Here is a 22,033-nt window from a genome sequence, read left to right as displayed (position 1 = left end):
TCCGCTAGGATGGGTACAGTAATTTTTTTTTTAAACCTGAAAATAACCAGTGTTGGTAATACTGTGGAGAAAATGGAACCTCCATATATTGCTGCTGGGAATGTAAAATGGTGCAGCTGCTGTGGAAGACAGCCTGGTAACTTCTCAAAAAGTTAAATATACAATTACCATACAACCCAGCAATTTTTCTCCTAGGTATATACCCAAGAGAACTGAAAATACATGTTCCCACCACAGCAGTGTTACTCTTAGTGGGTTTAAAAGGGTAAACAACCCAAATGTCCATGAATGGATGAATGGATAAACAACATGTTGTATATCCATAAATGGAAATATTACTAGGTTATAAAAAAGAATTAAGTACTATTACATGCTACTACATAGAGGAAGCCGGAAAAACATCATGCTAAGTGAAAGAAGCCAGACATAAAAGGCCATATGTTGTATGATTCCATTTATATGAAATGTCCAGAATAGGTAAATCCATAAACAGAAAGTAGATTAACGGCTGCCGGGAATGAGGGTGGGGAGACTGTGAGTGACTGCTAACAGATAACGTGGGGTGACGAAATAGATTCTTTTTGGGGTGATGAAAAATGTTCCGGAATTACACAGTAGTGACGGGTACACACAACATTGTGAACATACTAAAAACCAGTGAATTGTATACTTTAAAATGGTGAATTTTATGTTACGTGAATTAAATCTCAATTTAAAAATTGCCAAAAAAAAAAATCACCTTGCCTCACAATCTCCTTTTTCACAGTAGCTTGGTAGATTAGTTAAATGATAGTATTTCAAATTATTCAATACCATGCATGAATCAAATTTCTGCAAACAATTGTTTCACATACATCAAAAAGGTCTGCCAAACCTCTCCAGTGTGAATACCACAGTATTTACTTTTTGGTATACACTTGAATTACAGTAAGATTTTCACATATTGGATGTATTTAAAATATGGTACATTTGTATTTCTTAAGCACCCACAAGATAACTAACTCTATTACCGGCACATAAAATTTTTAAACATACACACCAACACAGCAACCCTTGTTCTCAGAGCTTATAGTCACATGAGGAGAACTATAACCAGCAGAACCATGTACATTAAAATACAGCAGTTGAGTATGCCTGATAGAGTCACCTGTAAAGTACACCTGCAATCTTTAGTGAGGGAAGACATTTGCAAAGCATGTCTAGCTTCCTCAGCCACTGCTTGAAGAAGTGTCCCTTGAGTAAAATTAAGGCCTTTAGGATGCTTTCAAGCAATAAGTTTATGACTATAAACACCAGCACCATTTCGGAAATCACTGCTGGAATTCCAAATATTCAGAGAAAACTTTCAGCAATTCCCACTAGCCCGTGGAATGAAGTGATGGTCTAGATTTAGCAGTCCTACTATCACGATCATCACTGCTACCACTCCAACTCTTGCCTCATACCTCATTAGGCTTCATTCAAACAGTCATTTATTTTCTTTCACATTTTGACATTATCTAGTAAGTGTACTTTATCCTTCCTTACATCTAAATTGAGTCTGCCACATTCATTTTACATACTCTGGAGGCACCATGCACATAGACTACAATGTGATCAGCACCTCCTGGAGTTGTACAAAGCAACAGCTCTGATAAACATTTCAAAGCTATTTCTGGTCCCCTGCTTAATTCTCAAAATTAATTCCTACTTTCAAGAACTTTTCCTCAAAAACACGCATTGTAATATAGTTTTCAAAGTGAGCAGCTGCAACTCCTAATTTTTTTGTTTTTGTTTTTGCTGTAACAGTATTTTGAAAACACCACCTAATATCTAAACAAAAGCAAATCTCTTAATGCCTCATGGGTTCCATGAAACACACAGCAATTTGTTATGTTTTTATCAATGCTACTGATTGACTTTATATATAATTTTGTAACCAGCTAATTACTATTCACTGCAACTAAGATAATCATCATAAATATATTATTAAATGTCTACATGAATAGATCTCTATGCTGTGTCCCATGAGTTGTTCATGGAATAGTCTGAGCTGTGAAGGGAGATTGTGTGTCATCGTTCAATATCTACTAAGTACCCACAGAGTCGCTGATTAGGTACTTTGAAAAAAGATATAAAACAGTACAGAAAAGAACAGTTCCTATTCTACAGAGAAAACACTTATGAACCGAAAATATATATAAAAGCGTGATACATTAAACGAGTTTAATAAAATTATAAACTTTAAATGGTGATAATAATGTTGGAATGACAAGACCAGGAGGAGCTATGCAGTAATGTCTTTATGAAAGAGGTTACTTTAAATGTGAATGCTAACGAAAGCAATTGAGTTTAAAGGAGATTTTTAAAGGAAGAAGGATCTGTTTTGACAGAGAGATGAAGATATTTTATGTCCCAAGAATGGTACGTGCAAAGGATAATAGTTTGAGGATCAACAACTTATTTTGGTACAATTGGTACCTAACCTGCTTGGCTGAAAAGGAATAGCTTAGGTGTAAAAAAAAAAAAAAAAAAAAAAAAAAAAAAGGGAGGAAAAATGGATTAAGAGTCCCAATTAATGATGGACTTTATTAAGCCCTCTTGGGGAAAAAATTAGATATTACTGTTAAGACTCTTTTTGACCCCAGCAACCTCCTTTCCAAGCCACACAGCACATTCCTTCCAATCTACTTAACAGCATGACATAATCAAAGGATTATGCCACATCTCTTGTCAAAGTCCTCCAATGGTTGGGTCTCTGTTGCCCAACAAATCAAATCCAAAATTATTCTCAGAGTTTAAAGGAGCTCTTAAATCTAGTTCCTTAAATCTTCCTCGTCTATAAAACACACTGTACCTTAGGGTTGCATTTTTTGGTCTCAGAACCTTTACAACATTAAAAATTGAGGATCACAACGAGCTTTTCATTTTTGCAACTTTTCTCTATCGATATTTACTGATAGAAATTAAAACAGAATTTTAAAAATATTAATTCACTTTAAAATAATAAAACTCATCATATGTTAACACTTTTCATGAAAAATAACTATTTTCCAAAATCAAAATTTGGAACAGTGGCATTGTTTTACATTTTTTGCAAAACTCTTTACTATCTGGCTTAATAGAAAACACTTGGATTCTCATATCTGCTACTACACTCAATCTGTTGGAATATCACACATCACATAGCCTCTGGTAAACTCCACTGTACACTTGTGAAAGAACGAAAATGGAAACGGCAAATAATGTCTTAGTTTATGAATACAGTTGTGACCTCTCAAATATGCTGAAAGAGTCTTGGGGTCTCCAAGTCGTCTCAGGACCAAACTTTAAGAACCAATGCCATGAATAAATGAATATGGTTTATTCATTCCCTGGAATAAAAAAGGATTATGTAAAAAGTCATCCTGAAATGAAAGCACAGACCTGATGCTAGACTACCTGGGTTCAAATCCCAGTTCTCTTCCTGGCTGTGTGACCTTGGGCAAATTACTGAACTTTTCAATGCCTTAGCTTCCTCTTCAATAAAATGGTGATAATAATAAAACCTCTCTCACAAACTTGGTGAAAGGAATAAACAAGTTAATAAACATAGTGTTTAGTACAGTGAGTGCCCAGCACAATATAAGCACAAAAAGATGTTTGTTAAATAAATACAAAATCAATTTAGGCATAAGCACAAAGAACATGCCTAGGGCTGGCCCCACAGCCTAGTGGTTAAGTTTGGCATGCTCTGCTTCAGCAGCCCAGGTTGGGTTCCCAGGCGCAAACCTACATCACTCATCAGCAGCCGTGTTGTGGCAGTGACCCACATACAAAACAGAGGAAGACTGGCACAGATGTTACCTCACAGTGAATCTTTCTCAAGCCAAAAAAAAAAAAGAGGAAGACTGGCAACAGATGTTAGCTCAGGATAAATCTTCCTCAGCAGGAAAAAAAATAAAAAGAAAAAGAGAAAGCCTAGCTGTGAGTATTGCCACTACATTCTAACACAACTTGAGAAATCCTTAATATTCTGGTAACCTGGCAAATTACAACTCTGAATATAATTTTTAATCCCAAGGTTTAGGTTTATCACATTCCTCCTTTTCTTTCTTGCTGAGGAAGATTCACCCTAAGCTAACATCCACTGCCAGTCCTCCTCTTTTTTTTTTTTTTTTCCTGTGTGTGAGCTGCTGCCACAGCATGGCCACTGACAGGTAAGTAGTGTAGGTCTGCACCTAGGAACCGAACCCAGGTCACCAAAGCAGAGCATGCCAAACTTAACCACTAGGCCACCAGGGCTGGCAAAAAAATTCCCTTTTAAAGGAATATCATTAGTAAAATCTAACTGCCCAGGAACGATTCTCCATAAAAAAACCATATACACAATGAACATACAAAATTCTCAAAGGTCAAATCCAAAATTTCAATTCTCTAGAGGAATGTATAAAGCAGTTTAACTGGGAACATACTGAGAACACAAAGTAACGGAAATGCCACTTCAGCCACCAAAAGAACAGGAAGAGCAAATACTAAGCCTTTACTTTGAAAATCTAACCCTACTTCTTGGTAGGGCTCTAACCTCATGCCAAGAAGCCTTTAAGTTTATTTTTCTTACTTCTTTGATTTTAAGGGAGAAATCATGAAACTAAGTATTTTGGAACTCAAGAAAATAGCACAGAAGTGACTTTCTACATATTATGGTGAACTTTCATATTAAATATTCTAAATGATAATCAGGGTCAAAATAATTTTATTTAAAGCAATCCTGATGATTAACTAAAATGGATTATTTTTAACTAATGTATGTTTTCTCCTCTCTCCCTAAAGCCCTAGTACATAGTTGTATATCCTAGTTGTAGTGACAGATTTGTTTGTTTTGTTTTGTTTGAGGAAGACTGGCCCTGAGCTAACATCTGTGCCCATCTTCCTCCACCTTACATGTGGGATACCTGCCACAGCATGGCCCGACAAGCAGTGTGTAGGTCTGCAGCTGGGATCCAAACCAGTGAACCCCCGGCCGCCAAAGCAGAACGTGCCAACCTAACCACTGCACCACCAGGCTAGCCCCTTGACTAATGTATTTTAAAACCATCTAATTAAATATTTCATACAAATGCTTCACAAATCAAATGAGAAGGAAAAAAAGCCAAGTCACTTCATATGACGTTTCCCTTCTCACCTGCTACTCTAAATTCAAAGACACCTTTAAAAATTATTCGGATACATAAAATATTATAGTAAACATAAAAAGCATTGCTCTAAGGATAAAAAAAGATGCCTAAACTCTAATATTAAATATTTCTTAAAATAAGTCCACCAGTGAAGCCTAATTACCCCTTACAAAGATATTTTAGAATTAATATGCTAAATACAAATAAGATGACTACCAAAATGGCCATACGTCAAGCTCTCTTCAGAGTTTCTCTTTTAAAATACATGTACTATTCAGGAACATAACTAGATACATCACGGAGGAAAAATTTTACATTTGTGGAGTTCTACTATAGAACAAATGTCAGGCATTTGACATTTGTAGTCAAATCTTATTATTACCACTTTGATGACTGCATTACCATTTTCTGTATTTCAGAACTATTAAAGACTAATTAATAAGGGACAGAATAGGTCAAATAATGAACAATGAAAACATAAATCATATGATTAATTCTTATGGGAAAATCCAAACATTAACTACAAAATAACTGTCTCTTTAAAACAAGATCCATTTGGAAAGCATCGGTTACTTTATTTCTAAACAAGAGACATCTTGGGGTAGATCATCCACTTCCTATCTTCCTCACACACATTTTTTTGCAAATCAGATCCCAGTTACCAGATACCTTCTTGATAACATAAGTGTTCGAACTAAGCACTCACTGGATGTCATTAAGACATTAAAAATCAATACATTTACTTAAAAAGGTAACTATTTGGGTTACATTTTGATATTTTAGATACATTTTCAATGGTTATACAAAACCACTAACCCAAATACAAATCCCACCTTCTCCATAACAAGACATTCACAAATTCTGACTTTTAAAGAAATTGTTTCCACAACTAAAATTAGGCAGGGTCTAGATGCAATATACAAAAATACCCACATTGTACCTACTAATAAGAGAGACACTTATAATCGATGCTTAATAGGAACATGATCTTGATTTTGTCGTAGAAAATGTAAGGCGTATGGTGGTTGGAACAAAGTTTCCCTGGAAATTAACTGGGAAAAATATGGATTAAAAAGTGAGGCCATTATAGCCATTAACATAAATATTACAGTTCAGTGAAACACGTTGCAATGTAAATACCCAAGGATAGTATATGAAAACAAGTACAGATAAAAGAAAATTAAGTATTCATATCAAAAAAACAAGGTAAGACTAAAGTTGTCCATACTTTAACCATTATAGATGTTTTAAGCATTCTATCCCCTCTTTAAATGGAGTTAGAGGCTACTTTCTATGCATATGGCTCTCCAGGTCCAGAGCTGTGAGAGAGGATTAAATTAAACAATGGTTAATAAGTGCCTGGTAAATTGATGTCCTTCAAATATAAGAGCCGCTATTCTTCTACCTTGATTATGGCCCTTAGAGCCCTGAAATTAAATGCAAATTGTGTTTATTTTTTACAAATGTTTCAAGTTTAACAACTCTTTTCATCCTAAAGACAGTAGTTAACACTATTTACTATCTATTGACACCTATAAGCAAAGCAAAAGATCTTTCTTAAACAAGTATATAATGTAATATGAATTAAGTCATAATTCATGGATTATAATAATCACTTCCTAATATGGAAAGACCTTGGTGAAGTACATAGAACCCACCTCCATGCTGTAAAGGCCTATAGGGAAAAAGAGAGTCCTAAGCATATTTTTGTTATACTAACATTTAAAAAATGAAATGGTTTTCATTAGGTTCAACTTATTAGGCAACAGTTTTTCAGGACATTAAAAGTGCAACAGAACTAAACCTTCACTAGAAAGAAAAACTCCTCAAAGAGGAAAAGTTATCTCTACATTAAAGCCTAAACATTCAGTGTCAAGACCCAGAACTGCCTGTGAAAGCATTTTCAATTTTCTTGAAGAATGTCAGTGTGTCTAAGAGGAAGGTGTTTAGAAAAGTCACTCATGGGTTAGACTTTAATATAAATTTATTTCATTAGTGAGAACTGGTTATAAAGGCATTTTAAACAACAATATAGGGAAAATAGTATTGTATTTTATAACCTCATTGAAAAGAAATGAGTCGTGGCTCCTCATTTATATGAATTTTAAAAAATCAAACATTATCAGGAATGTTCAAGTTCTAAAGTGGGATCTTATAAACACAGCAGTGGTAGAGCAAAAAGAACTACAAATGTGAGATTACCCTTGAAATCCAATCCCAGTTAGCATCTGCAGTAGTAGCTACTATTCTAAGAGAAAAAGCTAACATTTTTTAAAACCACAAACAAATATCACTCTCTTAACCTTATCTAGCCTATTTTCTGCCCTTTTTGGCAGTGTTAAAAGAACTACTGCTACATCTGAAATAAGATAAAAACCTTTATAAGGACTTTTAAAAGATATGTCTATTCTTGTTATAATTTATCATTTTGAAGCAAGGGAAGAGGAAAATAGTTCACACAGTCACAAGTAGTTTCTTCACCCACCCCACATCATCAAAAAGAAAAATAAAAAGCTAAGAATTAACACAGGGTTTGGGCAAACCGTAAGACAGGGCTGAACAAGCCAAGCAGTCATTTGAAGAGCAGTAAACAGTAGAAATGTCGACTTCAAATATCAGATAATCAAAAAATCACCTATGGCTTCACAATGCATTTTAAAGGATTTTCCATTTATAAAGTGTCACCATTTAAATATATTGTGCATTCTCTAAACAGGCCAGGACTGATCATTAAAAAGCAGCCTGCACGATCCACTCATCAGAGAGAACCGAGCGGTAATGACTTTTAAACTTTCCACAGCCAAGGAACAAGTCACAATGAATAATGGATTTGTCTGTAGCAATAACTTGTTCTAACAGCCCTTCATGAGCAAAAAGCATCTTGGAAGAATTCACATTTTGCACATTTTTTTAAAAGTTCAAACCTTACGGCCAAAGTCCAAATGAGAAATCAAAACAGGACTCCTGTCAGTGAATTCACTTTCAAGACGTGCTCACTCTTGCTTCAAGTAGTAAAGCAAAGTAACTCTCATGTAGGATGAAAGTCAGTCAGGCTAATGTGTCCAGTAGCCATTTAAAACAGGAACTTATTATTGTGCCTATAGCCCTATCTTTCCCTGAAAAGTTTCAGGTCAAAGCTCCACCGCGTCAAAGCTTGAGTAATCCAGTGAGCTTTGTACCTTGAGGTAGAGGAGTGGAAAGCAAAAGGAGGATATTACAGGTGGCTTCCAGGTTTGGAAAAAGTTGGGAGGAGTTAGCTCTAGTAATTCTATGTAAGTTAGCGAATACAGCAATATTACGCCGTATAAAGCTGTAAAGCTGGCCCCCAAAAGATAACCAGCATCAATTAAAACAGAGTCCAAACTCAAGAATCATCAAACATCTTTTCACTAGTTTTTAAAGAGATGTATGTTATCTCTAAGTCTGATTACTAATCCATTTTGAATTCCAATAGTCTACGCTTCACACTCAAGCTTCTAAATTCTAACCGCCGGGGTTAACAGTTCCAGGAACTGATACCAGTATCAGCAAACCCTTTTCCACATCCCCATTAGAAAAAAAGAAGGGGGGGGGGGGCGGGTACCTTACACTCACAACATATCTCAGTCTAAAGCAGGAAAATACGATTAAATTCCACCAGAGGCAATTAAAAATCCCAACTTCCCTTACACTAAACAGAATGCCTTTACTTTCACTCCCATGAAAAAAGTAACCTGGGATAAAAGTCGGGTATTAAGTACGACATTTAAAATTAAATGAGACAAGGAACTTAACTGAAGCTACAGAGGCAAAGAAAGGTAATCCAAACGCGGGAGGAAAGGTGGAAGAGAAACCCGGGAAGGGAAGGGACAGAAGCGGCTGGTCGAGCAAAGGAAGTGGGAATCCCTTCCAGGGAGGCAGCCCTCAGGACTGCGGAGGAACAGGGATCCGGGTCCACGGAACCGGGCGTTTACGGAACCCCGACGAAAGCTAACGGGGGGAAAACGGGGCGGGAGACCCGGAGCGAGCGGGCAGACGGTCAGGAGAGGGCGACTAGCCACACGGGACGACTGAGACGAAAGAGCAGAAGGCTGCAGGAGACGGAGGCGGCAGGGAGGTGAGAAGCTGGTGGAGAGGCAAGTTGGTCGGGTGTGATGGGATGTCGCGGCGCACGGGCAGGAAAGCGAGGGTCCCCTAGGAACCTGGCGGGGAGGGGCTTGTCAGGGATTTTTAGACAGGGAACGGAAGCCGTGAAGGCAGGTGTGATGGACGCCAAAAGAACACAGCTCGGACGAGCACCGGACCCGCCGTGCCGGATAAGACGCAGGGAGCGAAGAGGCAGCTGAAGGGGAAGAAAAGAGATGGGGAGAAGGACGCGGGCCGCGGTCGGCTTCACTCACAGTCCAGGTGCTTTTTCTTGGGCCCCATGATCTCGTGGGTCGTGGCCTTGCATACTGTCTTGGATACGGCGGAGCCGGTGACACTGTGCTGGGCGGCGGTGATTCGGTCCGTCAAGCTCTGGCCGGACATCTCTGCGGCTCCTCCGCCACCCCTCCCGCTCGGCAGCCGGCGGGGACTGGGACCCCCAAGCGCCGGAGGACCCCCACCCCCCACCGCACCCCCTACCCCCACCGGCTCCTTCTCCGCCTGCCGGCCTGGGGCGGGGCTCAGGGCCGCGCGCTGCCACCCAGCCCGGAAAGAACCGGCTCGTGTCACCCGCGGGGTCAGGCACGGTGTCGGGCACTCCCCTGCCCCCGCCTCAGCTCAGCCCACCCCTTCCCTGGTCAGCTGGAGCCGGGCAGGGCAAGAGGGACAGGCAGCTGCAGGAAAATGGCGGCGCCAGGCTCCTCCTCGGAGCTTTCCGGGCTGCCCCGGGTCACGTGACGCGGGCGCCGCCCCTCCTCCTTCTCCCGCCCCTTTTCCCTTCCCTTTCCTCTTCGACGCCCGCCCTCCCTCGCTCGGCGAGGGAAGAGCGGGCCGGCGGCCGCGCGTTACGTGATGGAACCCGCCCGGCGGGCGCAACAGGAGGCCGGCCCGGGGGGAGTGTGCGGCCGCCGCGTCACGTGACGCTCCCTGCCAACAGGTCGCCCGGGGCTGGGCCCGCGGGGGTCACAGAGTGGGGGAGGGGCGGCCGCGGAAGGGCGGCGGGCGTCCGCCCTCTCCCAGCCGGTGGGGGGCCCGGGGCCGGTGTTTGAAACCCGCGGCTTGACAAAGAGGAGGTGCGGCTGCCTTCACAGCTCCCGCTGAGGACGGGCTGTCAGGCTCGGGCTCGTCGGGTTTCCGAGCAGAGTCCAGAATGTGTTTAGGGACGCCCCCGAAGCTGTCCTGGCTTTCAGAAAAAGGAAAAGGTTTCAGCCGGCCCAATTTCTGAGCCTGCCAGCAGGCCTCGCCCTACTGTGCGACTGTGGAAGCTCGCCCTGTTTACTTACCCCAAAAGGGTTTGGGGTTTTTTCCCCTTTTCTTGGGAGGCTTGGAAATGTCACCTGTTTTTGTTTATCTCTTCTCTGAAAACTCGTTGCTGCCAGTCTAAATTTAGATACCAGCCGGCCAGTATTCTTTCTCGAGGGTGTCAAATAGGACAGGAAACACGCAGCTTCACTGGAATTTGAAAAGGGAAGTAGTAGGATGATGTCAACAGAGATTAGCTTGACCCTACAAGGCTGACTGCTGTGGTGTTTAAAGGTCCAGACCATAGAAGGAAATGAGAGGGGTAGTAAATGGAGAAGTCCCATTCAAGGAATCCAGACATCACTACCTGCCATCTCCCCTGGTTTAGTCTTTCTTCCCTTGGGCCTCTTTTCTTTTGGGTAATCCGGATTTTCAGAGAAAGAAACCATTGACGCTAACTCCGTGGGCATTTTGGAGGAATTACTATATCCTGTGAATCTGTTCTATGAGATCCAGATCTATTAACAAAGCCTTCTAAAACGCTATTTGGGTCCCAGATTTAACCTAGGTTTAGGGATAAATTTAAAAATCTCTATGAATGTTAAATTACCGTGAGAGTCCTATGTAATCTTGCTAGTTTGAAATGAAATGCTAACACACTCAGAAAGTCTGTGTACACCATCTGCCAGCCAAATTCAAAATTCTGTGCTCCAATCTGGTGACTCTCAAAAGATGCAAAGCTAATAGATAGTTAACGTTTTATGTATCATGTCACGAATTTTGTGGTCTCCTCCCATTCCCTTTCCCCTCTTTTTTTCACTATGGCTGGTGAAATTCTGCAGCACCATGCTTTTGCCAAGAACACATAGTTCTTAAACCAGCAGGTTTCATCTTCATTAAGCCAGCCCAAATTTCACAAAACTGTAATGACTTCCTTCAGTGCATCTGCAGTCCATCTGCGGTTTGGTGCCCAGTTCACTGCCCTATGTCCATCGGGCAGTGAAATTACCCAATTCTCAAGATGTGTCAGCCATCCTTGCTATTCTTCTATGGGTCCCACTGAATAAGTTACCTGTTGCCCTGAGCCTCTGCACTGGTAAACCCACCACTGAGGTCAATATAAGCTTGGCATTTAGCTACTGATAGCTAAATATTTCATCCTTGCGGAAAATGTAAAAGTTCTTCCTAAGCACACAGCAGGAAACATATTTTTGCGCGATTATGAATGACATTCTAGGAACAGTATTTCACTGTTACTTTTACCAGAGGTTCTACAAACCGCCTTTATTCAAATAACTGTGGACATGTTCACCTTATTAATAAACTGGCTTCTGTTAGAAATATCACTCTACCTTTTTTCAAGGGTACATTTTAGAAGTTCCTAAATATGTAAACATCAGTAGTCGTTGTAGAGGTTTGTGTACAATTGTGAACTGAGAGATATGAAGAAATTTAGAAGATGATGGGGAAGTGTTCTAAGGATAGGAATTACTGACCTGCTTTATCTTAATATGCATAAATATTCGTGTGTTCTCCTTTTTGGTCTGTTCAAGAAATATCTTTACCTGGGTCCCACAGATACCTCAAACTCACTATGGCCAAAACTGAATTCTCTGGTCCTCGCGCATTCCACATCCTTAATCCACACCAATCGTCTTTGTTCCATCAGTGGCCTCACCAGCTGCCCCAAAGTCAAAGTCAGAAAACTGTGATTCGGGGCACCCTGTGGCCAAGTGGTTAAGTTCTGGCCTCTGCTTCAGCTGCTCAGGGTTTTTGCGGGCTCAGATCCTGGGCACAGACCTAGCACCGCTCATCAAGCCATGCTGAAGCAGTGCCCCACATAGCACAGCCAGAAGGACCTACAACTAGAATATACAACTATGTACTGGGGGGCTTTGGGGAGAAGAAGAAGAAGAAGAAGAGAAAAGAAGATTGGCTGGCAACAGATGTTAGCTCAGATGCCAATCTTTTAAAAGAAAAAAGAAGAGGGGCTGGCCCCATGGCTGAGTGGTTAAGTTCTTGCACTCTGCTTCTGCAGCCCAGGGTTTCCCCAGTTCGGATCCTGGATGTGGACATGGCACCACTCATCAGGTCATGTTGAGGCAGCGTCCCACATGCCACAACTAGAAGGACCCACAACTATAATGTACAACTATGTACTAGAGGGCTTTGGGGAGAAAAAGCAAAAAAAAAAAAAAAAACAAGAAAAAACTGTGATTCTTTCTTAGCTCTCCTCTCTTCTCTTATCTAGCCTAATCTAGTTAGGTTCCTCAAACCCATCTTCTCCCTAACACTGCTTCTGTTGCCTTAGTTCCAGCCTTTATGATCTCTTTCCCATGTAGACTATCCTAGTAACTTCTTAGCTGATTTCTCTGTCTCTCATACCTCAACCCTCCAATCCAGATCTTTCTGAACCGAAAATGTGATGATCTTTCCTTTGCATTAAAACCCTTCATTAGTTCTGCTTCGGCAGCCTGGGGTTCACCAGTTCGGATCCTGGGTGCAGACACGGCAGCGCTTGGCAAGCCATGCTGTGGTAGGCGTCCCCCACAGAAAGTAGAGGAAGATGGGCATGGATGTTAGCTCAGGGCCAGTCTTCCTCAGCAAAAAGAGGAGCATTGGCAGCAGTTAGCTCAGGGCTAATCTTCCTCAAAAAAAAAAAGAAACCCAGCAACCCTTCAGTAGCACCCCCACCACTACTCTCGAGGAGAAAATTCAGGACTCTCAGCCTGGCATACAAGGCCCTTCATGTTCTAGCCCCTACCTAACATTGCTTGTTGAGCTTCATCTCTCCCCAGTCCCCCACATGCACTCCAGCCAGTATCACAGTACTGGCCATACCTGCATGTGCCATGCTGTTTCACACCCCCATAGGCAGTCACTGGTTTCCTTTGGTTACTCATGCGGTGTCTTCTACAACTTTCTGCTGCCTAATCGTTTTGTTGCACTAGCATGGGAGCCAGAGATATTTTCTTGCTAATATGTAGCTGATGTATAGTACACACCTAGTAGAATGCTGGTTGAATGAATGAATGAAAACACCTTGAAGTGACCCATTTGGAAACATCATCCCAAACCTCTCATTTGATAAGATCTTCCCACTTTTTCGCACTTACAACATGTTGATCCCATAATTATCAGTCCAGAGCATCATCCTTATTTCAGTACTTTATTAATTCATTCATTCTTTTAAAAAATATGTATTGAACATTTACTGTGTGTCAGGCACTGTTCTAGGTGCTAAATACTGTTCTGACAGTGAACCCATCAGTCCTTTGGGAATTAATCAGCTCTTAACTTTGATCACCAACTTGAAGACCTATGTGCTTTAATTACAAATGAACAGAAACAAAAACAGACATAAGGAAAAACATAAATAGCACATGATATTTCCTAGGCTCCCCAAATTAAAAAGTATGTTGTAGAGAGTTGTGGGGTACGGGGGAAGGAGCACCAGTTTCTGAATGCCTTCTATGTGCTTGGAACTCTTGATAAATTTTTTCATTTAATTGTCATTACTGTAACTCTAAAAAGTACTGTGTCCATTTAATACAAGGGAAAAAATGAGTCTTAGAACATAAGTGCTTATATAATTTTTCTGTATTGTTTAAAAAAAAAAAAGAAGTCTTAGAAGTCCCAGAATCCGACTGATACTAAAGTGGCAGAAGCAAGACTGAGAAACTCCTTGTCTTTCCATTTCTTTATCTAGACTCTTTAGTGAAGACTTGAAGCAACTACAGTTTAATTTAGTAATTTAATATGGATTAAATTCATTCAAAAAATACTTCTTGCCTGCATTCTTTATGCTGTGCATTGCTGGGTGCTAAGATATAGTAATGTCTGAGACAAACATGGTCTTTGTTCTCAGAGTTCTTGCAATATTTTAAGTGGCAATAGAGGAGAAAATAAGTGAGAAGAAAATATGCTGCACCTGAAGATCTTGATGATGTCTATAACTTAAAAGTAAGAAAGTGAGAGAGAAAAAGAACATGGAAGAGAGGATTGACCAGGATTTTTACCCCTTATTCCTTCACTTAAGCCCATTCCCACGTCCAGAGTCTACCAGTTCTCTATTCCCACTCTTCTTAGACGTTAGGTTTATCTAAATTATAATCTTCTGACATTGTTAGCTAAGCTGATATGAACACCTGGCAATCCCTTCCTCCCTCACCTTTGTATGTTTATACTTCCTGATGCTGCCAAATCAGTTAAAGATCATAATCTTATATAACCTCTTAAAAAGGTAAGGACTTTTCTTTGCATGTAGCTGAGTTCTCTTGTAAGAAACTTCAAGCAAGTATTCCACTCCCAATTGTGGAGCCCGTATTCAGACTTTCAGCATACATACTTGTGACAATAATAATAACATGTAACTTTGTTGGTTGCTTACTCTGTGGTAAGCACATTACATGCATTATCTCAGTTAAACCCTAAAACAACCTCATGACCTTAAGCGGCAGAGACAGCTTTGTGTTCACCAAAGCCTGTTTCCGTCTCTCCCAAGCACACACAGCTGTATTTTCCAGACTCCTTTGTGATTAGCTGGGGTCATGTGACTGATTTCTGTCCAATAGAATGTGGACAGAAATGACGAAAGCCATTTAAAGTTTGGCCCACAAAACCTAAAACCTCCTGCACATGCTCCACATTCTGTTTCTTCCCCTACCTACCAGCTGAATGAAGACTTCAAAGAATTTAAAAAGGGCAAAACCACAAAATGGAAGAAGCCCGGGGCCCCAAATTAATTCTTGGAGGAATGCTGCCCAGGAGAACTGCATGACCAGGAACACCTGTGTTAGATTTTACTTGTTTTGTTAAATTATGCCTCTGATATTTTGATGCTGTGTTATGCTACTGAGCTACCCTGCCTATACTTCTTTTCTCTCCATTTCGTCTCCATTACTGATGAAGAAATTGAGGCTTAGCAAAAGTTAAGTAACTTGATCAAATTTGCCCAGCTGTTAGGTGGGTGAGCTAGGATTAGATCTCAGGTCTGTCTGACTTTAGAGCTTGGGCTGTCACTGCTTAAGTTTCTCATGACACTATTCATGCACTTCTAAAAATTTCATAAGAATTCCATATGGCCTTAATACACACTGCTTCACCTAGCATGCTGAAAAGACAATAATCAGGGTGACCTCCAGGTTGTCTCCTATATATGAGGCTCTTACTGTCTAACTCAATCCTGCCATTTTCTTTTCTTTCAGGTATATTGTACAATTTCAGTATAACTTACAGTGTACTGTAGTTATACCTATTGAAAGATGATGTGTAGACTAATTGTTGAATACAGTCCTTCCCTTAAAAGGGGAAATTAACCAAACCTTGACCCTGAATCATCATCAAAACTCTCTAATTATGAAGCAGAATAAAAATAGGATAGCTGAGCTGTTAAGATATCCAGGGTCCATTCTCCTCTGTAATCTAAAGAGGCTGAATCAATTAAAAGCGTATTAGAACATGAAACACTGAACTGAAATAAGATTAGGGTTTTAATGTTAAAATTAGGATATTGAATTTTGGCCATGAAGTATCAGTAAAATAAAGGAGATTTATTAATTCTTTTGAGACAATGGGAGAAGTTCCTGAGTTGGAGTCAGACACATTTTGGGTCAAAACTGTAGGCAAGATATTCAGTTTCTTCGTATGTAAAACAGAGATAATAGTACATATCTTACAGATTTCTTGTCGGGATTAAAATAATGTACATAAAAAACTAATATGATGCTTGACACAGTTGTCACTCAATAAGTAAAATCATTCAACAAACATTTACTCAATTTACTATGGACAAAGCACTCTGCTAGATTCTCAGGATACAGAGATCAATTAGACAAAATATTAGCACAATGTATTAAATAATATGATAGAGGTATGCATAGAGTACTATAAAAATAGAGAAAAAGAACACCTAGCTCTTCCTGGAGGGATCAAGAAAGATTTCTCAGGGGCAGTGACGCATAAACTGAGTCTTGAAGGATGATTAGAAATTGTGAGGGAATCGGGGAGAAGTTATTCTAGGCAGAGGAAAACCAATATGCAAAAGGAGTCATTTGAGGACTGCAAATAATTTTACATGGCTGAAACGTAATGTGTGTGAGGTTTTCATTTTTCAATCAGCAAGTACTTATTGAGCACCTATATATACTGGATAGTGTTATATAGGTGCTCAATATAAAACACATCAGTGAACAAAATATAAAAGTTTTCTATCTTGAATGGTACGTACATTCAAGCAGGGCACATAACAAATAAATATGAAACAAGTACAGGAAGTGAAGAGTGCTATGAAGAAAAATGAAGCAGGGTAAAAGAATCAAGAATGACAGGGGAAGAGGACTTTAAATTAAATGACAAGGGAAAGCCTTTCAAGGAGATGACATGTGACTTGAGTGTACTATGAGACTCAGCAATGCAAACATTGGAGAGAAGATAAAGGAACAATAACTACAATGGCTCTCATGCAAGAACAAGATTAACTTGTTTGCAGAACAGCAAGGCCAGTGTAGCCAGAGAAAGAGTAAAGAAGAGAAAGACTTAGGAAATGATCTTAGAGAGATGGCCAAATCATGAAGGGCTTTATAAGGCATGTTGAGGAGTCTAGGTAATGTCCAGAGGTAGATGTCCCATTAGAATGCACAGCTAGCCCTAGATCTTTGGAACAAGCTGATGACAGCATGAAGTAGGTGGTTTCCAACCTAGACCACTGGAATAAGACCCCACTGATTGCCGTGTTCTTCTTTGTGTGCATATCCCCTCGGCTTTGCATCTTTATCTTCTAGGCTATTTTCTTCCCCCTCTTCTGGATTACGGTCCTAGATTGTTAATGGATACCCTTGTTCTTTACTCATGATATTCCCAAGACTGCATCCTTGACAATTCCCAAATATAGGACTAACTCTTCATACACTGGTAAGGTTGAACAAACCCTACCCAAATTAAAGGAAAAAAAGAAATTTGATTATATAAGGAAGATCCAAATAAATTGTCACATAACTTTCATTGTCCAGTTTTCAAAACCTACGAATATGGCTTTGAAATGCCTTGCAAACTCTAATAATTTTTGTCATAGTGTCTATCTGCATTGCGGTGACCAGATATATGATCTTCAGAGTCTTAAATGCTGCTGCACAGCTACTGCTACACTAGGTGATTTACAAATGATCATCCAACAAAAAGAACAAGAAGGCCTCATATTTATAGAGGTCAATATGACGACCATGAAAAACTCAATACGTAATTGTGACTTATTAAATCGCAGTGCTTATCTGGATTGATCATGTCCCCAGAAAAATAATGGTCTTTCTTCCAGCTCAGGCTGAAGACTGACCAAAAGAAGGGGGACTGAGAAGTGAAGCAAAAACTATTGCAAAATGAAATGAGGCAAAAACTAAAATACTCAACTATACTCTTCCATGATATGCAACACAAACTATTTAAGTTCTTATTGTTTTAACACAGCTTATTTAGACCCAGATGTTACAAGATAAGACCACAAATAAACTGATTCAACTGTAACTCTGCACAGACTTGTATTTTCTAGTAATTCACTTAGTTGACAAATTCTAACCAATCCTTGCCCAAGCTACTAAGATGCACCATAAAGGCACTCTTATGATTAATAGCCACCTCCCTTTCAAATCCCATAAGTATCATTTCCTAACTACTCCCTTTTGAGACATTAATGAGACTCTGTTACCGTGATGCTTCCCCTTACCAGCAACTGTAACAAATCCATTTTTTTTTTTTTTTTTTTTTTTTTTTTGCTGCTTTATTTCCCAAACCCCCACAGTACATAGTTGTATATCCTAGTTGCAGGTCCTTCCAGTTGTGGGATGTGGGACGCCGCCTCAGCGTGGCCTGACGAGTGGTGCCATGGCCACGCCCAGGATCTGAACCCTCGGCCGCCGCAGCGGAGTGTGCAAACTTAACCACTCGGCCACAGAGCCGACCCCAACAAATCCATATTTTTATGATCAAGTTTTTCTCATGATTTTTGTACAGAGTGTGGCAGACTGAATCATGCCCCTCCTCCCCCACCTTGCAAAGATGTCATGTCATAATCCCTAGAACCTGTTAATTTGTTATCTTACATGGTAAAAGAATGTCACAGGTTTGATTAAGTTAAGGATGGGGAGATTATTCTAGATTATCCAGGTAGGCCTGATGTAATCACAGGGTCCTTACAGAGGTCAGAGGGAAGAGAAAGCTATGTGACAACAGAAACAGATTGAAGTGATGTGGCCACAAGCCAAGGAATGCCAGCCCCTCTAGAAGCTGGAAGAAGAAAGGAATGAATTCTCCCTGGAGCCTCTGTGAGGAACCAGCCCTATTGACACCTTAATTTTAGCTCTATAAGAGTAATTTTAGACTTCTGGAGTTTCTGGAGGTTATAGGTCTAACATAAGACAACAGAATGAATTTCTGTTGTATAAGTCACTAAATTTGTTGTAATTTTGTTACAACAGCAATAGGAAACTAATAGAGAGCTCTGGTAGGGATTAGGATTTTATTCTAAGTGAGATAAGAAGTCATCAGATGTTTTGAACAGAGGAATGACATGATCTCAAAAAACCCCCCAGAATAACAGAAGCAAGGAAACCAGTCAGGAAGGAATTGCTGTAGACAAGAAGCACAGTCAGTGACAGTGACTTGGATTAGAGTGGAAGGCATGGAAATGAAAAGTAGATAGATTTAGATACATTTTTAATGTAGAATCAACAGAATTTCCTGGTGGATTGAACGATGGGGAGCAGAATCTAGCAACAATAAAGTGACTCAAGGGAGAGAGAGACTTTACAAGGTTGACTCCTAGGATTTTGGCCTGAACAACCGGTGAATGCAGAATAGAGGCAGATGAAGTTACAACGAAGATAGTGGTTGGATCATGAATAACCTTGTATGTCCTGTTTAGGAATTTGGATATTACCCTGAGGGCAATGGGTATGCATTGAAAGATTCTAAGTACAGGAATGTCTTGAAGGGCTAACTAATCTTCGTTGTCCCTTTCTTTTTGAAAATTTAATCAGTATATTAAAAGATGTCCCAGAGCCATAAACCATTACTATTCCATCTCTTTCCTCATTCCTCTACCTGTGTAATACTTTGATTTTTAATTTAATTTAAGCCTTGTCATGCTATGTTATCTAGAAAGTTCTGTACAGCTAAATTTTACATTTTATGATCTGCATTAGGCCTAATTTACAGTTGTCTGATAGAAGATTAAAAAACAAAAAGCTTGTAAAAATAGTTGTACTTGTTCATAACACTTAGCCCAGGGGCAGATCAAGGGAAAACTGGCTGGAGGGTAGAGGGCATTGTGGCAGTGGCATTTCAAGGAGGAAGAAGGATATAGATTCTAGAGATAGAAGGTAAAAATGCATAGTACTGGATAAAGAGATTGCATGAAATAGATAAGGGAGAACACAAAGTCTACTTGATTCCTAGGTTTCTGACCTAGGGGTTACCTGCATATATCATGATTCTCTTCACTGAAAAAGAGAATACTGGAGGGAGAAGTTGGGAAGATGGCAGAGAAAAAGTAATGCATTCAGTTTGGACACGATAGATTTTTTTAATTAATAAAATTTATATTTTAAGAGCAGTTTTAGGTTCACAGCAAAATTAAGTGGAAAGTACAGAGAGTTCCCATATACCCCTTTTCCCACACATGCATAACCTCCCCTGCTATGAACATCCACAGTGGCACATTTGTTACAATCAGTGAACCTACACTGTCACATCATTATCACCCAAAGTCTGAAATTTACGTTGGGGTTACTTTAGGTGTTGTACATTCTATGGGTATGGACAAACATATGATAACGGGTATCCACCATTGCAGTATCAGAAAAAATAGTTTCATTGCCCTAAAAATCCTCTGTGCTCTGCCTATTTATCCCTCCCTCCCCCCAAACCCCTGGCAACCACTGATCTTTTTACTGTCTCCGTAGTTTTACCTTTTCCAGAATGTCATATAGTTGGAATTATACAATATGTAGCCTTTTCATATTGGCTTCTTTCACTCAGTAATATGCATTTAAGGATCCTTCATATCTTTTCATGGCTTGATAGCACATTTCTTTTTAGTGCTGAATAATATCCTGTTGTCTGGATGTACCACCGTGTATTTATCCATTCGCCTACTGAAGCATGTCTTGGTTCTTCCAAGTTTGGGCAATTATGAATAAAGCTGATATAAACATCCAGGTGCAGGTTTTTAATTTTTTTTTGAGGAATATTAGCCCTAAGCTAACATCTGCTGCCAATCCTCCTCTTTTTGCTGAGGAAGACTGGCCCTGAGCTCACATCCATGCCTGTCTTCCTCCGCTTTATGTGTGGGACGCCTGCCACAGCATGCTTGCCAAGTGGTGCCATGTCCACACCAGGGATCCAAACTGGCATACCTGGGCTGCCGAAGTGGAACATGCGCACTTAACCACTGCTCCACCGGGCCAGCCCCCATGTGCAGGTTTTTGTGTAGACATAAGTTTTCAGTTCATTTGGGTAAATACCAAGGAGCACAACTGCTGGATCGTATGGTAAGGGTATGTTTACTTTTGTAAGAAACTGCCAAACGATATTCCAAAGTGGCTATAGCATTTTACATTCCCACCAGTAATGAATGAGAGTTCCTGTTACTACACATCCTCACCAGCATTTAATGCTTTCATTGTTTCCGGTTTTTGGCCACTGTAACAGGTTTGTAGATCTCGTTGTTGTTTTTTTAAGTATGCTTTTTGGTGAGGAAGATGGGCCTGAGCTAACATCTGTTGCCAATCTTGTCTTTTTTTTTTTTTTCCTCCCCAAACTCCTAGTACATAGTTGTATTTCCTAGTTGTAGGTCATTCTAGTTCTATGTGGGATGCCACCACAGCATGGCTTGATGAGCAGTGCGTAGGTCTCTGCCCAGGATCCAAACCAGCAAACGCTGGGCTGCTGAAGCAGAGTGTGCAAACTTAACCACTCAGCCACAGGGCTGGCCCCTCATTGTTATTTTAGTTTTCAAATCTTTAATGACATATGGTGTTGAACATCTTTTCATATTCTTACCTGCCATCTGTATATCTTCTTTGGTGAGGCATCTGTTCAGGTCTTTTGCCTATTTTTAATTGGGTATTTTGTTTTCATACGGTTAGGTTTTAAGAGTTCTTTGTATACTTTGGATAAGTCCTTTATCAGATGTGTCTTTTGAAAATATTTTCTCCTAGTCTGTGCTTATCTTCTCTTTCTTTTGACATTGTCTTTTGCAGAGCAAAAGTTTTTTATTTTAATTAAGTCTAGCTTATCAATTTTTTGCTTTCATGGATCATGCCTTTGGTGCTTTATCTAAAAAGTCATTGCCATACCCATGGTCATCTATGTTTTCTTCTATGTTATCTCCTGGGAGTTTTATAGTTTTGCATTTTACATTTAGGCCTATGATCCATTTTGAGTAAATTTTTTTGAAGGGTGTAAGGTCTGTATCAGATTCATTTTTTTTTCTCATGTGGATGTTCAGTTATTCCAGTACCATTTATCCAGAAGTCTAT

The 22,033-nt window shown here is 39.9% G+C and overlaps 1 protein-coding gene and 1 long non-coding RNA gene across 38 annotated transcripts in view; one reads left to right on the top strand and one right to left on the bottom strand.

The window, feature by feature from the left end:
* Positions 1-10,736, bottom strand: part of PICALM (phosphatidylinositol binding clathrin assembly protein) — a 103,554-nt gene extending 92,818 nt beyond the window's left edge. For 7 of the 34 annotated variants that reach the window (XM_070274197.1, XM_070274202.1, XM_070274199.1 and 4 more), the window contains exon 1: positions 9,515-10,121. In XM_070274197.1, the coding sequence (XP_070130298.1) occupies positions 9,515-9,644 (130 nt within the window). In that variant the 5' untranslated portion in view covers positions 9,645-10,121. Of the gene's footprint in view, positions 1-9,514; positions 10,198-10,543 lie in introns of those variants that run through there. The other 27 variants (XM_005611994.4, XM_005611989.4, XM_005611988.4 and 24 more) reach the window with 14 other exon arrangements.
* LOC102148213 (uncharacterized) overlaps positions 8,992-22,033 on the top strand; it is a 140,907-nt gene continuing 127,865 nt past the window's right edge. For 3 of the 4 annotated variants that reach the window (XR_011441018.1, XR_011441017.1, XR_011441019.1), the window contains exon 1: positions 8,992-9,231. This is a non-coding gene — a long non-coding RNA (uncharacterized lncRNA). Of the gene's footprint in view, positions 9,255-22,033 lie in introns of all 4 variants that reach the window. The other variant, XR_011441020.1, reaches the window with a different exon arrangement.

Source organism: Equus caballus, chromosome 7, assembly GCF_041296265.1.
Source record: "Equus caballus isolate H_3958 breed thoroughbred chromosome 7, TB-T2T, whole genome shotgun sequence".
In the NCBI taxonomy this organism is placed as follows: domain Eukaryota; kingdom Metazoa; phylum Chordata; class Mammalia; order Perissodactyla; family Equidae; genus Equus; species Equus caballus.
The sequence above is the reverse complement of the archived record's forward strand: the minus strand, read 5'-3'. Positions and strand labels throughout refer to the sequence as shown.